Raw genomic sequence first — 15,830 nt, forward strand, 5'->3', positions numbered from 1 at the left:
AATGGCAAGATGGGTAGGAAGGGGGAGGGACGGGTTGGCATGGGAAAGGGATTCCCTATATTTTTTCTTTTTGTATTATTGTCTATATCATTTGTATCGGTGTATATAAGTCCCTCTGTGAGGGCAAAAAAAAAAAAAAGTTGGAACTTTTACATAAATGAACGTCTTGGGGAGGCTTGGAGCTGCGAGCGACAGAGAGAATAATCGTGTTAATCTAAATGTTGCATGACTCATTTAAAACATTATACATATATGCATGATTTGAATATTTGCCTTTAAAGAAAGATATGGGCTTTTGTAACTGACACACTTGATAAATCACTGATTGAAATCAATTATAAAATGACGTATCATTTAATCATGGAAACCAGTAATAACAAAAAGGCAACACGAATAACTGAGGGAAAAAATACCGTAAACAGGTTGCATTAATAAAAAATATGACAGCACAGTACTTACATGCATATCATGATATTCAAATCTGCCTTTTTATTTCATTTAGCTTCTATTTCCGTTTGTTACAGTGAATCCATGTGATTAAGCTGTTTGTCTGGAACAAGGTTCACTTGTCTGCTGGTTCCTGCCAGTAGGGGTCTGTGGAGACAGACACAGCATCAGGCTGTACATTATTGAGTGTTTGCTGTAGAGCTGCACACACACACAGTCCTCTAGTCTGTATCCTCCATCTCATTGAGAAAATTAAAGAGGCCTGTTTAATGGCTGCTGCTGAAAGACATTGGATCTGCCCTCAGGTTTCACATATCCAACCCAGCAGACTTTGACAATCTCATTAATAAGTCATCATTCATAATCTGACGCTTCAATGGTGTAAAATTATCTGTGATGATCTCCTTCCACTGTGCTTCCAGGTGATGTTCAGAGGCAAACCATTGTCTTATTTATTGAACATGGAGGCTGAAGGACACTCTGCACAGGCTTCTCCCGATGTTGAAGACTGCAGCGCTGCTTCTCCCCAGGAGGTGCTGACCCCAGGTCTGTTGTTCCTGTCTGCTGCCTAACCCTAACAGCCTCACTTCCACATAGATCCCCCTGTCACATTTCATTCATAGCCACTCCTATAAGTAAAGAGGGCAGGCAGGCAGCCGCTGATGCGTAGCTTTTTCTATGTCAATAATGAATCAGCCGCCTCATACATCTCCCACCTGGAGTTTCACTCAGCACTGTGTCAACCAGCCTCATTAAAATGAATTGTACATTTATTTTAAAAGGGGACTTGATATGTAAAGCATTGTTTTAAATGTCCTTTTCTGTTTCTGCAGAGGAAGACCTGAAAAGAATGATCCTAAGCGTCAAGATCGTCCATCTGGTGGATGATGACGAATGGCTGCCAAGTGCTCTCAGTGACTACTACTGGAAGAAGCTCTTGGAGAAAGACACTGATGACTGGGGCGAATTATAACAATGATCCACACTTTGTCCAGTATTGTTTTTTTTTAGAGGTTCACTTGCTCTTACTTCAGCCAGCAGGTGATGCTGTTGCTTTTAGTTTTTTCTTCTTTTGTTACCAGCCAATGGGAAAGACATATTGGGAAAGAGATCCAGTGGGGAAGGAAATAGGCAAAAAAAATGATAGAAAGAAAACAACAGAAGACAAGAAAGGGAGACGAAGACAGTGACCATTAGTCATTTATTATCAGGAAGAGGGTTAGGACAAGATTTGAGTCTAGCCAGGAACAGACAGGAAGGAAGGAGGAAGTGACATGAAAGATAAATCTGTACTTTTTTTTCCTGACCAGGAAGTCTGTCTGTCTCATCAGTCTCTTCATTAGTCAACTTGGACTTAGAAAAACAAAACAAAAAGAGAAGGTAAGGGGAGAATAACTCTCACAAATACATGCTGTCTTTAATTTTGCCTTGGGGTGTGCTGGGGCAAGAGAATTAAGAGCATTCAATACTTATATACACCTACAAAACATAACATGGACTCAAACACATACATGGTTGAGTTTAAACTATGACACAGGCATCATGATACTGTGCGCCACCATCAGCATTTAAGCAAATGCCTCCAGTGTCTGTTTGTTTATGCGTCCAGGCTCTGACACTGTCGCTAGGCATTACATCTCATCCTCTTCCTCTTCCCTCTACTTTCTAACCCTCTCTCTCAGTCTCCTCCTGCAGGGCACTGTGCTTAAAATAAAGTTAAAATCAACTAGTGAGTTAAACAAAAAAAAGGTTGCAGCGTGTGAACATTGTGTTCGAGTTAATGTGTGTACCTTCTTTGACAAACAGACAGAAAATACCAAACTAATGAGAAGGCTTTCCCTGGACCAAAAAAGGCGAAAGAAGAAAAAAACCCAGCAAAGTTTCCAGACAGTCAGCTGAGCGCACTGGACTGTTACAAGATTGCTTTTTATAGAAGTGCTCTTTGCTCTTTTTTCACACACACACACACACACACACACACACACACCGGCTTTATCTTGCCCTTTCACTTCCTCTGGTCTCCCTCCCACCGCCCCACAGACAGAAGCAGGAAGTGTGTATGAGCAGGGGAAGTGGTCAATAGAAAATGGCGGAAATCCTTCGTCCTGGATTACTTTCTCTCACATGTGTACAACCACAAAATCACACACACTGACAATTACACCAAATTGAAATTAAAGAGATAAGGCCAGTAACACACACAAACACACTGATCACTTTTTTCCAGCTGTGCTTACTCGACTGCAAACCATGGTGACATTAAATAAGGGCTGTCACACAGCCTATGTTGATTCCATGCAATATGTAATCAGGTTAGGTTCAAATCCAAGTAAATGACACTGTCAATGACAAACAATCCGTTGTTTACACATTCAAACATAGCTCCAAAGTGTCTAAAAAAAGAACCAAGATGACGCGAGAGATGTAATACGGTTTCCTGATAAAGCTGTGGAGAGTATGTGCTGCAGGGAGGTGGATGCACAACGCACCCAGGAACGAAAGCTAGCTCCGGTCCTTTTCCCGTGAGGGAAACTGGACATCGAGTCCACAGCTCACGGTGAAATGCAATGTAAAATTACTGAAAAAATACCAGCTCACTAAATCACAACCGCTCAAACCAATTACAAACTACTGCCGCGGATTGGGCAGAGAACGAGTCCGAGAAAGTTGCTCCCCCATGTGACGTAATATGACGCGTTTGACGTATGACGTTTAAAAAAAAAAAGCAGTTTTTAGTAGCAGAGCTCTAAACGGCTCATTTTCCTCTGAATTCCTGCCCTTATGTCTTGTAAAACATATCAAATCCTGCATTAACATTTTTAATTGTAATTTTCAGGCAAGGTTGAGCATAAATGTAGTAATAAAAAAAAACCTGCAAGTTGCTCTTTAAACAATAAACAGTTCTCCCCTCACATTTTCGGGTCTTTTTCTCCCAAGTTTCACTCTTTCCCTTTCTTTTCTCCCTCTTCCTCCTCTTTGCGTCGTTTCCAGTAAACCCAAGTATCACAGAGCCATTGTTTTTCCCTCCTGCATCCTCCAAGTTTTCCGATGATGTCAAGGTTGAGTCAGCCGTTACATAAATCTAATGTTTGTGTGTGTGTACTTGGGTAGATTGCTCTTGGCCAGGTCACAAACTTTGAATAGACAATACCATTCCATTCAGAAAAAGTCACAAGACACACATGCCTGTGTACAAACACACAAGCAAGAGGCAGATGGTCCAACCTGTAGGTTTTCCACGGCCCATTTGAGGAAGGGCGATGCTTCACTGTCCGCCCTAACTGGGCACACACACACACACACACTCACAGATGCAGAGAGGGCAATACATTCAAACCAGCACAATTCAACCCCCGCAACGGGCTTGGTGGGATCTGCGGCTAATGCCAGAAAAACATACCAAGAATCCGAGTTCATCTAGAGGTAAACTTGATTCACGCTCACAGGAGGGCATGGGATGCACTTCTTCAATGATAAAGGAACTTGGCAGCATATGAAAGACTTTTTTATTTAACTGCCATTCAAACTGTCTCCAACATTAACTGTTACACAAATCTAGGAAGCCTGATATCAACAGCGGATGGAATATTTTTGATTGTTTTATGTTCGTTTTTTTTGTCAGTAAATGCCGGTTTGGGTTATTAGCATAAATCATTCAGGTTTAACCACTAATGTAAGATAATGCTAGCTTTTAATGATTAAACAATAAACAATGAAGTGGAAAAGTATGTCACCAGCAGTATTTAAAATTAATATGAGATCTTTCTAACTTTGAAGAGCAAGGTTAAGGAACAAAGACCTAGGCCTTACTTAAAAGGTAATAAGTTGGTGTGTGTGTCTCTGAGCTGTGAAAATATCCGACGATTAAACCACCCAATATTTCCCCAATGGCTGAAACACTTCCTCTCGGAAAAAAGTTCTCTCTTTTTCTCCTTTTCCTCAGGCAGTCTTTCTCTCTGCATCTTTAGCTATAGCCAAATTAACAGCAGGCCGAGCCCGAGTATTCTAGCAGCTAATTGATGAGGTCTTACAGGGAGGTGCCCTCAATTTCCTTTATGCACTTTTTCTTTTTCCCTCGCTATCCATCGAATAATCCCAAGGAAGAAGGTTTGTACCACATCTGGGAAAAAATTGTGATGAACACACATCCAGGAATGCACAATCATATGCAGAACAATTGGCGTTCACACACCCTCAAATGCAAGAGCAAGAACTGTGGCACATACACACAAATGTTCCGACATTTTCCGATTCACCGAACATTGCGTACCGGCGAGGAAAGTGCGTAGGCTACGGCACTTCCTACACCGGTTTCCCTTTATAAATCACAATCGACTGGAAATGCGGTGCAGCTTTTGCGGGCTTTACGTAACGCCCATATTTGCCTATAAATAGTCAAAGAAACGCCCATTCATTCATTTTGACTGAATGCATGAAGAAGATCGCAGGAAATGACTACAGAACAGCTAAAAAAGACATCTCACACCGTGTCAGATTTTGGTTATTTTGGGGAGGTCGAGATAAATCATATTGTTTGGTTGATGCAGTTTGAACCAGAGTAGCAGCATGGAGGTCGGATCGTCACCAAAATAAATAAATAAGTGGTCCGAAAAAGATTAATGACAAAATAAATACATATAGCCTTCCTCAGGCAGTGTGTTTGTACCGGGAACAGGAGACACCCCCTTGATGAGAAACTTAGAAATGATCGGGGAATCCCTTCGGAGTGGAGTCATGACGACTGGATCTGAATGATTTGTTTGTATTTGGTAGTTTGTCTTCCAGGCCAGCTGTTGATCAGCAACTATCCATAATCCACCAGAGGAAATACAACTAATGTGTTGTGTTATATTAGCTGTACAATTTACCACATATGGTGCTCATAGTTTCCATACCTCCTGTGTTTTAGGAGCGACTTATCAAGTCTTGGCAAACGGCATAAAACACGATTAAACGTGATAGTATATAAAACCATGCTCGTGTCTACAACCTATAGAAATGCAAAACGGCGTCAGTTTGGATGTAATTCTATCCTGCTGCTTACCGCATCATTTATTTATATTAGCGTTTATTTTATCCCATTTTATGCTTTGCTCTTGCTGCTTGTTTTACACTAATTTTATGTCAGATTTTTTACTGATGTAAAGCACTTATTATTTATGAGAAAACATTTCATAACATTAACACAACATATTCGAGGTGGTTTTAAATAACATATCCGTATTTGTTTATTTCTCCAAGTTATGTTTTTGTGTGCACTGAGGAGTCTCAAACAGGCGTTTGTTTAATCATTTTAAGATTGGCTTTAATCAATGTTTGGAAATTAATTCTTCATATGATAAATGAGAAGTAACATTTTATTGATGGTATTATTTCCACATATTTCTCTCCATTCTTCCTTCTGCCAACGGTGTCGCAGTTTCTCGTCTCTCCCGTGTTTGTGCTTAGTGCGTACGCATGGGTTAGAGTTTGCGTGGAGGACCGCACGTTTTCCCGTCAAGTTAGTATTTTATAAATCGCAAACATTGCGTAGAAACTGGCGTAAGCCATTTTTTGAGCGTATATCCCTTTATAAATGAGGCCCCAGGAGTGACTCGATTTTAGTGTGACATGACAGTTTATCTCCTGAGACAGAACAAATTAATGTGGGATGAATTGCAATAATCCAAAGTAAAAATCTGATGCAGATCTATCCACTGTAAAAAGAATATACTCAAGTCTGTAATTCCTGTCAAAGCTGGCTCAACTAAATATTAGCCAAAAAGATGAGTATGTATATACACTCTAAATTAAATATACATTGTTTCAGAATTGTACTTCATTTTAATTTATTATGGATTTTATAATGTTATATTATATATTAGGGAACAAGCAAACATTATTACACACAATTGATTCAAATCAATAAATCATGAACAAACTCCTGAACGTCACTGGAGATTACTTTTGTCTAAAAAAAAAAAGAACACACACACAGAAATGATCAGATTATTGTTTTACTCAAAATTGCATTGCTTCCCCTCCAAAAACAGTTTATTCTGTTAAAAATATAAAATAAGGTGGCAGAATTAAACTCAGAATAAAAGTTTGTAATTAAAAGGGTACAAAAAGCACCATCTCCATTCAGATCTTCTGTTGAGTCTGATTTAACTTTCCAATTTCATAAATGTTATTATATGCATCTTTCAAAGTGATGCTTCTATCTGTGATACTCTACAGTTGTGTTAGAACTTGGACTCCTACATATCTTAGTTTCATTTGACAAAATGTTATCTATTGATAGGTTAATGTAAATATAACATACACCTGTGCAAAATGTGTATTTCAAACCAAAAACAAAGCTTAAGAGATGCCAGCACTGTTCTCAAAAAAATAAAAATAAAGGAAAAAGAAAGTTAAGAAACTAAAATATAATGTGTACCCAAGAACATCTTTATATATTAGCTTTGTTTATGTTCCCCTCCACCCTTGACACAAGAGGTGATACAGAAAATAAAACAGCACAGCTGGGAGCAAGCACAATAGATCATGTTTAGTTCTCTGGCAAATCTCTATTGGTCATATATTTTTCCAAGTACAGCTAGACCCATTTTATGTTGTATACAGGTATAACATATAATGCACACACTGCCCTTCAATCTTCTGCATCCTTCAATATAAATATTCATGGGGTGTGGATGGAGACAACCAACAGTGTTACCCAACAATGAATGATACAAAGGGACCCAACTGGCTCTTTCTCCTCTGTGATAACTGTGGAGTAGATTCCGGATGCATCATGTCTGTAGTGCACACACATTATCAAGGAAGCGGTTATGTACCCAGTCACCAGAAGGGGGCAGCACTAGCTAGTCTTTCCCTTGGGGTCAACAGGGCCAATGGGGTTTCATGGCCATGTAATCCAAGAGATGTCCCACAACAGGGATTAGCACATGGCCACAGTGTTGAGTCCATCCCCAGCCTGCACCCGTCTGTGTCCTTTCCAGTCCAGCAAGACTCTATCATTTCAAGAAGACAATGTAGAAGGCCATGGTCAAACAGGAAATAGCCACAGCAATATGCAGCCGCGTCCCGATTATCGCAGCTGGGAAGACAGATGGAGGAAAATTACATGTAAACTTTGAACATACAGAACCAGTAGAATATAGTTTACCATGAAAACATGTAGAACTCTTGGATGAGGCGTTATCTAAGTGAGGTGAGTGTTGTAGACAAAGACAAGAGTTTAACATTATACTGCCGTCTGGAAATATTTGGGCAGTGACACATCTTCTGTTGTTTTGAATACATACGATAGAACAATACATTTAAAATGAAACTCTGATTAGGATTTTTTCTGACATTGAGATTAAAGGGCTTTTACCTCTACATATATACAGTATATCCGTAGTACTGTAGTGGACATTTTGTTAACATGCATCTCCTTTTACTCTTTTGAGCTACTCTATCAATCCCTGATGTACTGTACAGAGGACATCCTGGTCTTTCCAAAATTGCATGCTGGGAAGTTCCTCTTTCTTTTCATCCAAAATGGCTGGCATACCAAAAACAACATTTTATAGAAGCAGGAGGAGAAGTCAAATATTGTTGAATAATTGTAATTTTTACCATGAAAATCATATATGTTCTTGTTTATTAACATGTGAAGAATTATATAATTAGTTCTGAAAGCAATTCAATAATTCAAGTTTTTAAATAACAGCCCTTTTATAAATGTCCATTCTAGTGGACGTCAGGACCGTCTTCATGGACTTTATGACTCAATATTGTTGCAGGAGACGGAACTGAAGCAGACATTTTCTGTACCAGATAGTTAAGGGAGATTCAGATTTTGAGCTCTCAGATGATGAGAGAGATGCTGATTTCACACCTAGGATAGAAGAGGGTCAAGAAGAAGGGGGGGGGGAAGATGCAGGAGGCTCCATGAGCGCACAGATACAGACAGAGAGACAGATAGGGACGAGCTGGAAAGATATGGCCCTCTGTGGGCCAAGAGTAGCACGTATGTCTTATTGGTGTTTTTATTTTAAGTGGAGCCATGAAAAATGAGAATTGCCTCAGGAATGCAAGCTTTGTTTCTATGAGCATGGTCAAATGGAGACCACATCCATACAACTAGTCAAGATGACCCTACAGTCCGTGCCGGCTGGAGTCAATGAGGTACTTTTCCCACTACATTGACTACAAAGTCTTTGAAGATCTGGAAAGATTCACCAAAAACCAAACTAGTTTTTTAGTGACCAAATAAACAGCAATGTTCAGATCAATTACTTATTCATGTTTTAAATAAAAGGTGAATGTATTATTGTATTAATATCACTCTATAACCATAATACGTTACATAGTCTATTAATTTCGGCTGTCTTTTCAAACTAAAATGGTCCCGACGTCCTCTGCAGTGGACATACTGTAACATTTAAAAATTACATTAAATTAAAAAAGTCTAAATTGCAAGATGTTTTTTTAACCCTAAATAACTAGGAAATCACAAAAAAAAGGAAATTGGAAGAAACTTTTTTTCCTCGGGTCCCAGGAGGATAGGGCTTTACACAGTGCATTCAAACTCTCAAAATAGATGTACATTATAGAGCTTGTTTATAAAAAATCTGAAAAAGTACCAGGGGAAGACTGAGAAGTAAGCTAGAATGTCAATGAGCAAAACATCCAAACAACATTAAGTTAAAGAATTACCTCTCAAGTGTTAGGTGTTACGAGAAGGAGATTTTGTGTAAAAAGCACAGGTATGTATTGAATCAGAAAATGTGAATTCAATATATCTCTACCTTTGTAGAAGACGCCCCAAACTCCTTTCTTCTCTGACAGCAGCCAGCTGTTGATGCGAGGCACCTTTTTGAGGTATGCACAAGTGCAGATGAGCATCAGCCCAAACACCAGGATACCATCGAGGGAGTACACTATGAAAGAAGGGGAAGGTAATATCAATCAATCAATTGTATTATATATATATATATATATATATATATATATATATATATATATATATATATATATATGGTCTTAGCTGCCAGTTAGCTGAAAGCATTAGATATTCAATTATGAATTCACACAGTACAGAACTAAATCTGATAGTTTGTTCATCTTAAACCGGCTATAGAAATAGTCGCAAATTAATTTAATAGTTGAATGATAAATACTAGATTAATCTGCACAGCTCTATCTTTTTTTTATTTTATATATTTTTATTTTTCAGTTGACTTGTTGGTGCAGGTCGGTGCAGTTTGCTCTGGTTCAGCTTCAGAGTGGTCGTGATAACCAACGGGGGATAAAATAAACAGACATTGCTTCAGACACAGCTCTATCTTAATGGCTCAAGACCAACTTGGAATGTAATATACTCCTTCTTTATGCAATAATGCACAGGTTAGTTTTAATGTATGCATTTTCTTTGTAATAAGAGCCTGACTGGATGGTGTTCTAACTTTTTAAAAGAATAAAAACAGTAACATTACAAACCCTGTATAGTTATTTATTTCCCTTTACAGCTAGATTAAAACGAAACAACCTGTGTTGTTGCCTCTGTTGTGCAGTTGCTTGCTTGCAAATGCAGCAACAATAGAAACAATGTCGTGTACCCACATTAGAGGTGGAAGAGAACAAAAAAAAAGTGGATTTTCAAACACGGTAACATGTTTTGTTGCAATTTACGATTATTGTTGTGATCTAGCTATCAGGACCTTAGCATTAGCAACCAACCCCATCCGTTAGTCAAAGCTAGTTGGCAAGAAGACTTGTAGCCTGACATAAAATACAGTGTTCCCAATATAAGATGTATTTGGACCATAGCTTTTCATCTTGGATTGCAATGCAGCGCATTGGATCTGTTATTATCATAAACATGTATATATTCTGTACATAACAACTGTGTTGCTGCCCAGGGCCACGTCTACAGATAACTTAGCTTCTGAGTTAGCATTCCGTCCAAGAAGTAGCAAGCATAACTTATTCGCTAGTTACACACCGTAAACCTACCATTTGTCATGTTGGCAGTTTGGTCGTTGATAGTTTATTATGACTGTTTCTTCATTCAAATTAGCAATCCATCATGTAATGTAAGTTGGAGAAATAATACTTCGCTTCGCAGTCACTCGGTTGACATTTCCGGTTTCAGTGGCTTACCTCTTCTTCTTCTTCTTCTTCTTGTTTTTTGATTGTTGCTGTTAAGCTAGTATTACTGCCATCTATTGAAATTCCTGAGTTATAGCTCCCTGAGCCACAACCTGGCATTGAACTATTTGAATCATTCACTTTATTACATACAACAAAACGCTCATCTTTAGTTTCAGTCATTTCATTTGATGTTTGTGCTCAAATCATGGCAAAATTCATCTTCATTTATACAGTAGCCTATTTTTTCAGTGTAAAAATAGTATTTACCTTAGTCTCAGACAGACAAGAAGCTTCTGGATCAGTGTATCTGCATTGCCTGAAAGTGACCAAACCACTTGTTGTGCCCGTTGTGCCCTTATTATTGGCGCCATACAAAAACATTAAGCATCAAACCTATACAATTCAAGTTTCAGTAAATATCCAACAGTTTGCATATATGAACATGTCCTAACCTTGGCCTTCTGCTCATATTAACTGAATATTTATGTTTTTTCATTGCACTTTTATATAGACCAACATAAATATTAGTTCTTTTATATTTAGTTTCACTTGTTCAAGACTGCACATATAGCATTTTAAGCATCACTGCTATTTTTGGAATATCCTCTTAGCATTATCATCAGCACAAACGTAATCCCTTCATCTCTCTTTCATGTGTTGTTGCCGGGCTAATTTAGGAGCATTCAAATAACTTTTACGTTGCATTATCCTAATACCTGGATTACATTATCCTAATCCCTGCATGTATTGTTTCAAAGGAGACCAACGTTTCTCTCGTGGAGGGAATAGGCTGGAAGAAAGTTTCCTCAGGTTATTTCATTTTGTTATATTTATTTAAAAAATGTAATCAAGTTCTATTGGTAGCAATGCTCACTTTGTAAAGAATCTATAAACGTGTATACATTTTTCTCCGGAACAGATATTTTCAAGAATATAAAAGAAGAGAAAAGACAAGAGACGGTTTAAAATTTTTAATTAAACATCCAGGGAGGCCGGCCGGCCTTGTACGTAGAAACAAACACCTACACTTAGATTGTATTGAATCTGCTTGTGGCAACTGTGAGAAATTATTAATTGTTCACAAAGACAAACAAGCCGACATGAAAAAAAGAGCGTGGACATCTCTTTTTGCAGTATTCCTCAACTGTAGGGACTCCAATATATCATACCCTTTATTCAATCGCTGTACACATTTCATACATTGCTACTGGCATCGCAGGGTAGGTTCAGGTTAGAGAGCTTAATATCAGACAAAAAGAACAAGTTATCATCGAGTAATGATTTATGGACTTAAGAATGATGTTTATGATCTGAATCTGTGGTGCGCTGCTAACAAACATTCACTTGATTTCTCTGCACAGTAAATGTACTGATCATAACTTTTTAAAGTGTGACTGTTGCTTTGAAGAAGTAAATATCATCACATAGGCTCCAGTGTAGGGAATATGAATGCCTGCTGAATAAAACACATTATTTGCACCTCAACCTCCTCCTCATACTGTTGATCGTAATCGATAGTTTCCATTTAAAAAGTAAACATTTCTTATCAAATAATTCTGTGAATATATGACCCCACGCCCCCCTCCCTAAGATTTTATAAATAAGAATTCCGCTCCAAAGCAGCAACCCCCCACCACAACTGTGCTTTTCAAGTCAGCACCAGTGTGTTGTGTTAGCTGCAGAATAAATTAACAATAAATAAAATACACAAGAACATGTAGACATCATGGCAGGGTAAGATCATCTCGTCTGCGTTTCCCTGCACTATCTACTACACTGGAATTACTTTAAAACATATCTCATAGTGTTGGAAAAGTTTGAACAACAAGTACAGCAGGAGAAGCAAAGACTGAGGAGAGAAATAGGCAACCAACGTGGAAAACAGGCAGTAAGGAAAGCTCTGACATAAGCATGGGTCCAAAAAACAAGGCCAAAAAAAAAAGGAGCAATCTTGTAGAAAAGGAAAAAAGGCTGAAGTTGGTTTCCTGTCTGAGAGTTATGGGGTAACATTTTTCAGACAATTCCCCATTGTGACATTACTGAAAGTTGTGAAACTTGGGGTATACGTCATGCTAAAAGCTTTAACGGTTATAAACCATGTTCTATTGGCAAAGACAGTACAAAACAGCAAAAAGAGGGATTGTATTAGCTGCTCTCCATCTGTATTATATTTTAAATCAGAAGGAGATACAAAAGAAAATTCTAGACTTGATTAATAGAGACTGTTTTAAAGCCACTTTCCAAATTTGTGAAAACTTTTTTTCATCAAACATGGACTAGAATCTAGATCAACATGGAGACTTGGAAATGTCATTGCTTTTGCTACAAAGAAGTATAGCTTCGAAAACACTCTTTTAAAATGTGTCAAACCTGTTCTTAATGAACATGACATCTCTCAAGACTGTTTAAAACATTACCCAAATTGATGAAAATAGAATTAATTTTAACATTATACATCAGCAATGAAATTGCCTTTTACATTTCTTGCAATTGGTATAATGGTACTCCAAATCTATGTGTGTTCTATCCACAATAAGACATTCACAATGTTTTTTGGAACCCGTTACATAACTTTAAACAGAGAATTGGTTGAAAAACATGATTCATTTTCTTTTTTGAATATTCAAATGAGAAGCCAACTTCAGGACCTTGAAAAAAAAGCACAAAAATTAAGGAATGCCATCCTTCCTCTGGCAGCACTGTGAGGGTGGCACACTCCAGTCATACACATAGGACAGTCGAAGTTTGACTTCCTCCTTGCAGAGCTTGCCGTCACGCTGCAGAGTCTGGTGTTTTTCCAACATGTCCTCCAAGCTCTGCTTATGTGTCACCAAGTATTTGTTGTTGCAACCACGCGATTTATACTCTGTGTCAAAGCGTGGGTCATGCGTCCGCCGAACATCCACTGGTGCCAGCCAGGCGCCGAGGGACACATCCTCACTCTGCCACGTCTTAAAGTAGCCCCCGTTAAGGTGCACAAAACGTACCAGGTCCGCCGACAGGATGTAGCCCCCACCCAGTGCGTAGGGCAGGTAGTAGTCACACAGCTCCCAAAAGCTTTCCCGCCACTTCCCAGCAGTTTTCACTCGCCCTCTCCCCGAGAAGAAGCCCCAATATAACCTGTTGGGCTCCTTCCCCTTCAGCTCCTCCTTAAGGAGGTCCAAGCGAGCAAATGTGTCGTCATCTGCTTTGAGAACAAACTTGAACTCCACATTCTGGTCCAGCCAGGAGTACATGTGCAGCAGCTTGAGTGTTAAGTTCTCATAAGAATCTCGCAATTCAGGCAGTAGGAGCAAATCTTTGTGCCGCCCTTGCTCTGTGTTAAGGTTCTGAAGGTCCTCGCTGGGAAGACCCTGAGTTCCCACCACAAACCTGGCCAGAACATCAGAGTCCCGCTTGGCCAGCCAGGTGCTGCGGATGATGCTCCTCCGCTCTGTGTACTTAGGTCCGGTCGTGATGAGCACCACGAGGAACGCTGACAAGTGTTTGGATGTGGAAGTGGGGTCATACTGCTCTGGACGGGATTGTAAAGAATTGGCACGAGGGGCCAGGCCTGGAGGATCCTGGTGTCCCTGTGTGAGGGTTTCTGAGGTACATTTGGCCAAGAAGACCAGCACTACTGCAAAGCTGCACACGGTGCCGATGACCAAGGCTGTCTTATGTCGGCACAGTAGACGTATCAGGTTCATGGTGCTGAGTCAGGGGTAGAAAAACACAAAAATAAATAAGCGTTAATGTAATTCAAAGTATCAGTTAATCACAACCCCCAACGTTTTTGCAAGCGCAATCAAAAACTTGTATTAGTAGGCTGAAAGGGTAAATCACTGTGTTTTAACGTGTTTCTCAATTCAAATATGTCTGAATGATGTGCAGTTATTTATAACACAGCACTAAAACATTTGCCTCAGCTCATTTTTGACGGCAGTGCAGACAGACACTACAGACGTAAACAAACATTTATGAGCACCATAAAATAGGTGTTATCTAATGTCATAGTAACAAAAGGGATTAAATACATCATTGCACCTTCAATTCCTGTGTTATAGAATTTGGTATGTTTCAATTTTTGCATTTCGTAAACCTCAGCTGCATCCGTCTGACTGACAAGCTTACCGTTAGTAGTTGAACTCTACGCTGCATACACATGTTACAGTAATGTTATAAGCAGTAACACATTAAACAGGAAGTGTTAGTTACCTTAGCTCCTTCAGAAGTACCTGTCCCGTGAACGATAGAGCCGCAGCGACCCACAGATGGTCGTTTTTGCAAGGCTAACGTTAGCTACCGAGATAAGACCCTCTGCGCACTTTCCGAGCTCACTCCATTGAATGCAAACACACACAGGCTGCTCATATTGGGCTAACCCGGTGAAAGCAAACTAAAAAGAGTTTAGAGCCGTCGGTGAGACACGTTACAACAAGCAGTTAAATATTTCACTGGCTGCGTTGAGTCCAGGTTGAGTCATGTATCGATGTATTAATTTTTTTCTCTGTTTTAAGTTGTGTGGCAGTGACGAAGAGGAAACGGAAGTTAAGCCCCCTGTCAGAGGGGAATTATAATAACACAAAATAAACTCTCATATGGGATTTTGTCTTGTTTTATTTAGATAATTGTTGTTTTGTTGATATAATGAATTAAATATAACCTAAGAGAAAATGATCTAACTCTAATACTATCTTTTGACATATTTGCCCAGAACGATATGAAGATTTTAATTACATATTTAAAAAAAAATAAGACTATTGACCATGTCATGCACAATCTGAAAATAATTTGTCTAAAGGGAACATTTAGCAAAATAAAGGAGGTGAGCAGTGTGAGGACAGCTGCTTACTGGAGCATGCGCAGTGTTTCCAGTGCTGCAGCGTCAAGTTAGAGCCAAAAGTAAACCGGATGCTATATATGGGTAGCTTCAAAAATAAAAGCACATTCAAATTGACTTGTTTTTAAGATAATCATAATAACCCTGCCAAGTTGCTTGATATGTTTGGTCTTCTTTGTGCGGAGGATATATTCACAACGAAACAAGCATAATATATTTAAATGAACATATCTAAATGCACAATGGTAATATGTATGGTGATTTTCAAATGCAATTAATTGTGTTCTTGTATGAAAGTTAGTAGTTAGTATGTTAGTTGGCCTGTGATTCTAGATCTTAAATAACTCATAAATTATTTATTTACAAGTGTTTATAATTGTTTTTCTTCCAGCACTATGCACATATTACTATTTTACTTATATGTATTGCAAAA

General features: G+C 38.8%; 3 protein-coding genes across 7 annotated transcripts in view; 1 reads left to right on the forward strand and 2 right to left on the reverse strand.

The window, feature by feature from the left end:
* Positions 1 to 1,754, forward strand: part of LOC307039351 (uncharacterized protein) — a 43,899-nt gene extending 42,145 nt beyond the window's left edge. For all 5 annotated transcript variants that reach the window (XM_079681323.1, XM_079681322.1, XM_079681324.1 and 2 more), the window contains 2 exons: positions 870 to 993; positions 1,281 to 1,754. In XM_079681323.1, coding sequence (XP_079537449.1) covers positions 870 to 993; positions 1,281 to 1,420 — 264 coding nt within the window. In that variant the 3' untranslated portion in view covers positions 1,421 to 1,754. The remainder of the gene's footprint in view (positions 1 to 869; positions 994 to 1,280) is intronic.
* A 4,673-nt stretch (positions 1,755 to 6,427) lies between these two features.
* Positions 6,428 to 10,600, reverse strand: tmem167b (transmembrane protein 167B). Its single transcript, XM_079681342.1, has 3 exons — positions 10,438 to 10,600; positions 9,231 to 9,362; positions 6,428 to 7,531 (listed from the first exon to the last, which is right to left on the reverse strand). Exons 1-3 carry the CDS (start codon positions 10,445 to 10,447, stop codon positions 7,449 to 7,451), a joined length of 225 nt encoding a protein of 74 aa, XP_079537468.1. The 5' UTR covers positions 10,448 to 10,600; the 3' UTR covers positions 6,428 to 7,448.
* A 931-nt stretch (positions 10,601 to 11,531) lies between these two features.
* Positions 11,532 to 15,088, reverse strand: b3galt6 (UDP-Gal:betaGal beta 1,3-galactosyltransferase polypeptide 6). The gene is made up of 2 exons (XM_079685443.1): positions 14,773 to 15,088; positions 11,532 to 14,268 (listed from the first exon to the last, which is right to left on the reverse strand). Exon 2 carries the CDS (start codon positions 14,262 to 14,264, stop codon positions 13,245 to 13,247), a length of 1,020 nt encoding a protein of 339 aa, XP_079541569.1. The 5' UTR covers positions 14,265 to 14,268; positions 14,773 to 15,088; the 3' UTR covers positions 11,532 to 13,244.
* Positions 15,089 to 15,830: the final 742 nt, after the last annotated feature.

The sequence above is a fragment of the Notothenia rossii genome (genome assembly GCF_949606895.1).
Source record: "Notothenia rossii genome assembly, chromosome: 5".
In the NCBI taxonomy this organism is placed as follows: Eukaryota; Metazoa; Chordata; class Actinopteri; order Perciformes; family Nototheniidae; genus Notothenia; species Notothenia rossii.

What these genes read in the sequence shown, in the direction of transcription:
- tmem167b (XM_079681342.1), bottom strand. An exon ending in TTGGGGCGTCTTCTACAAAG is followed by an intron (nt 7,532 to 9,230) that starts GTAGAGATATAT and finishes CTGTCTTCCCAG; the next exon opens with CTGCGATAATCGGGACGCGG.
- b3galt6 (XM_079685443.1), bottom strand. Translation starts at nt 14,264, where the DNA reads ATGAACCTGATACGTCTACTGTGCCGACATAAGACAGCCTTGGTCATC.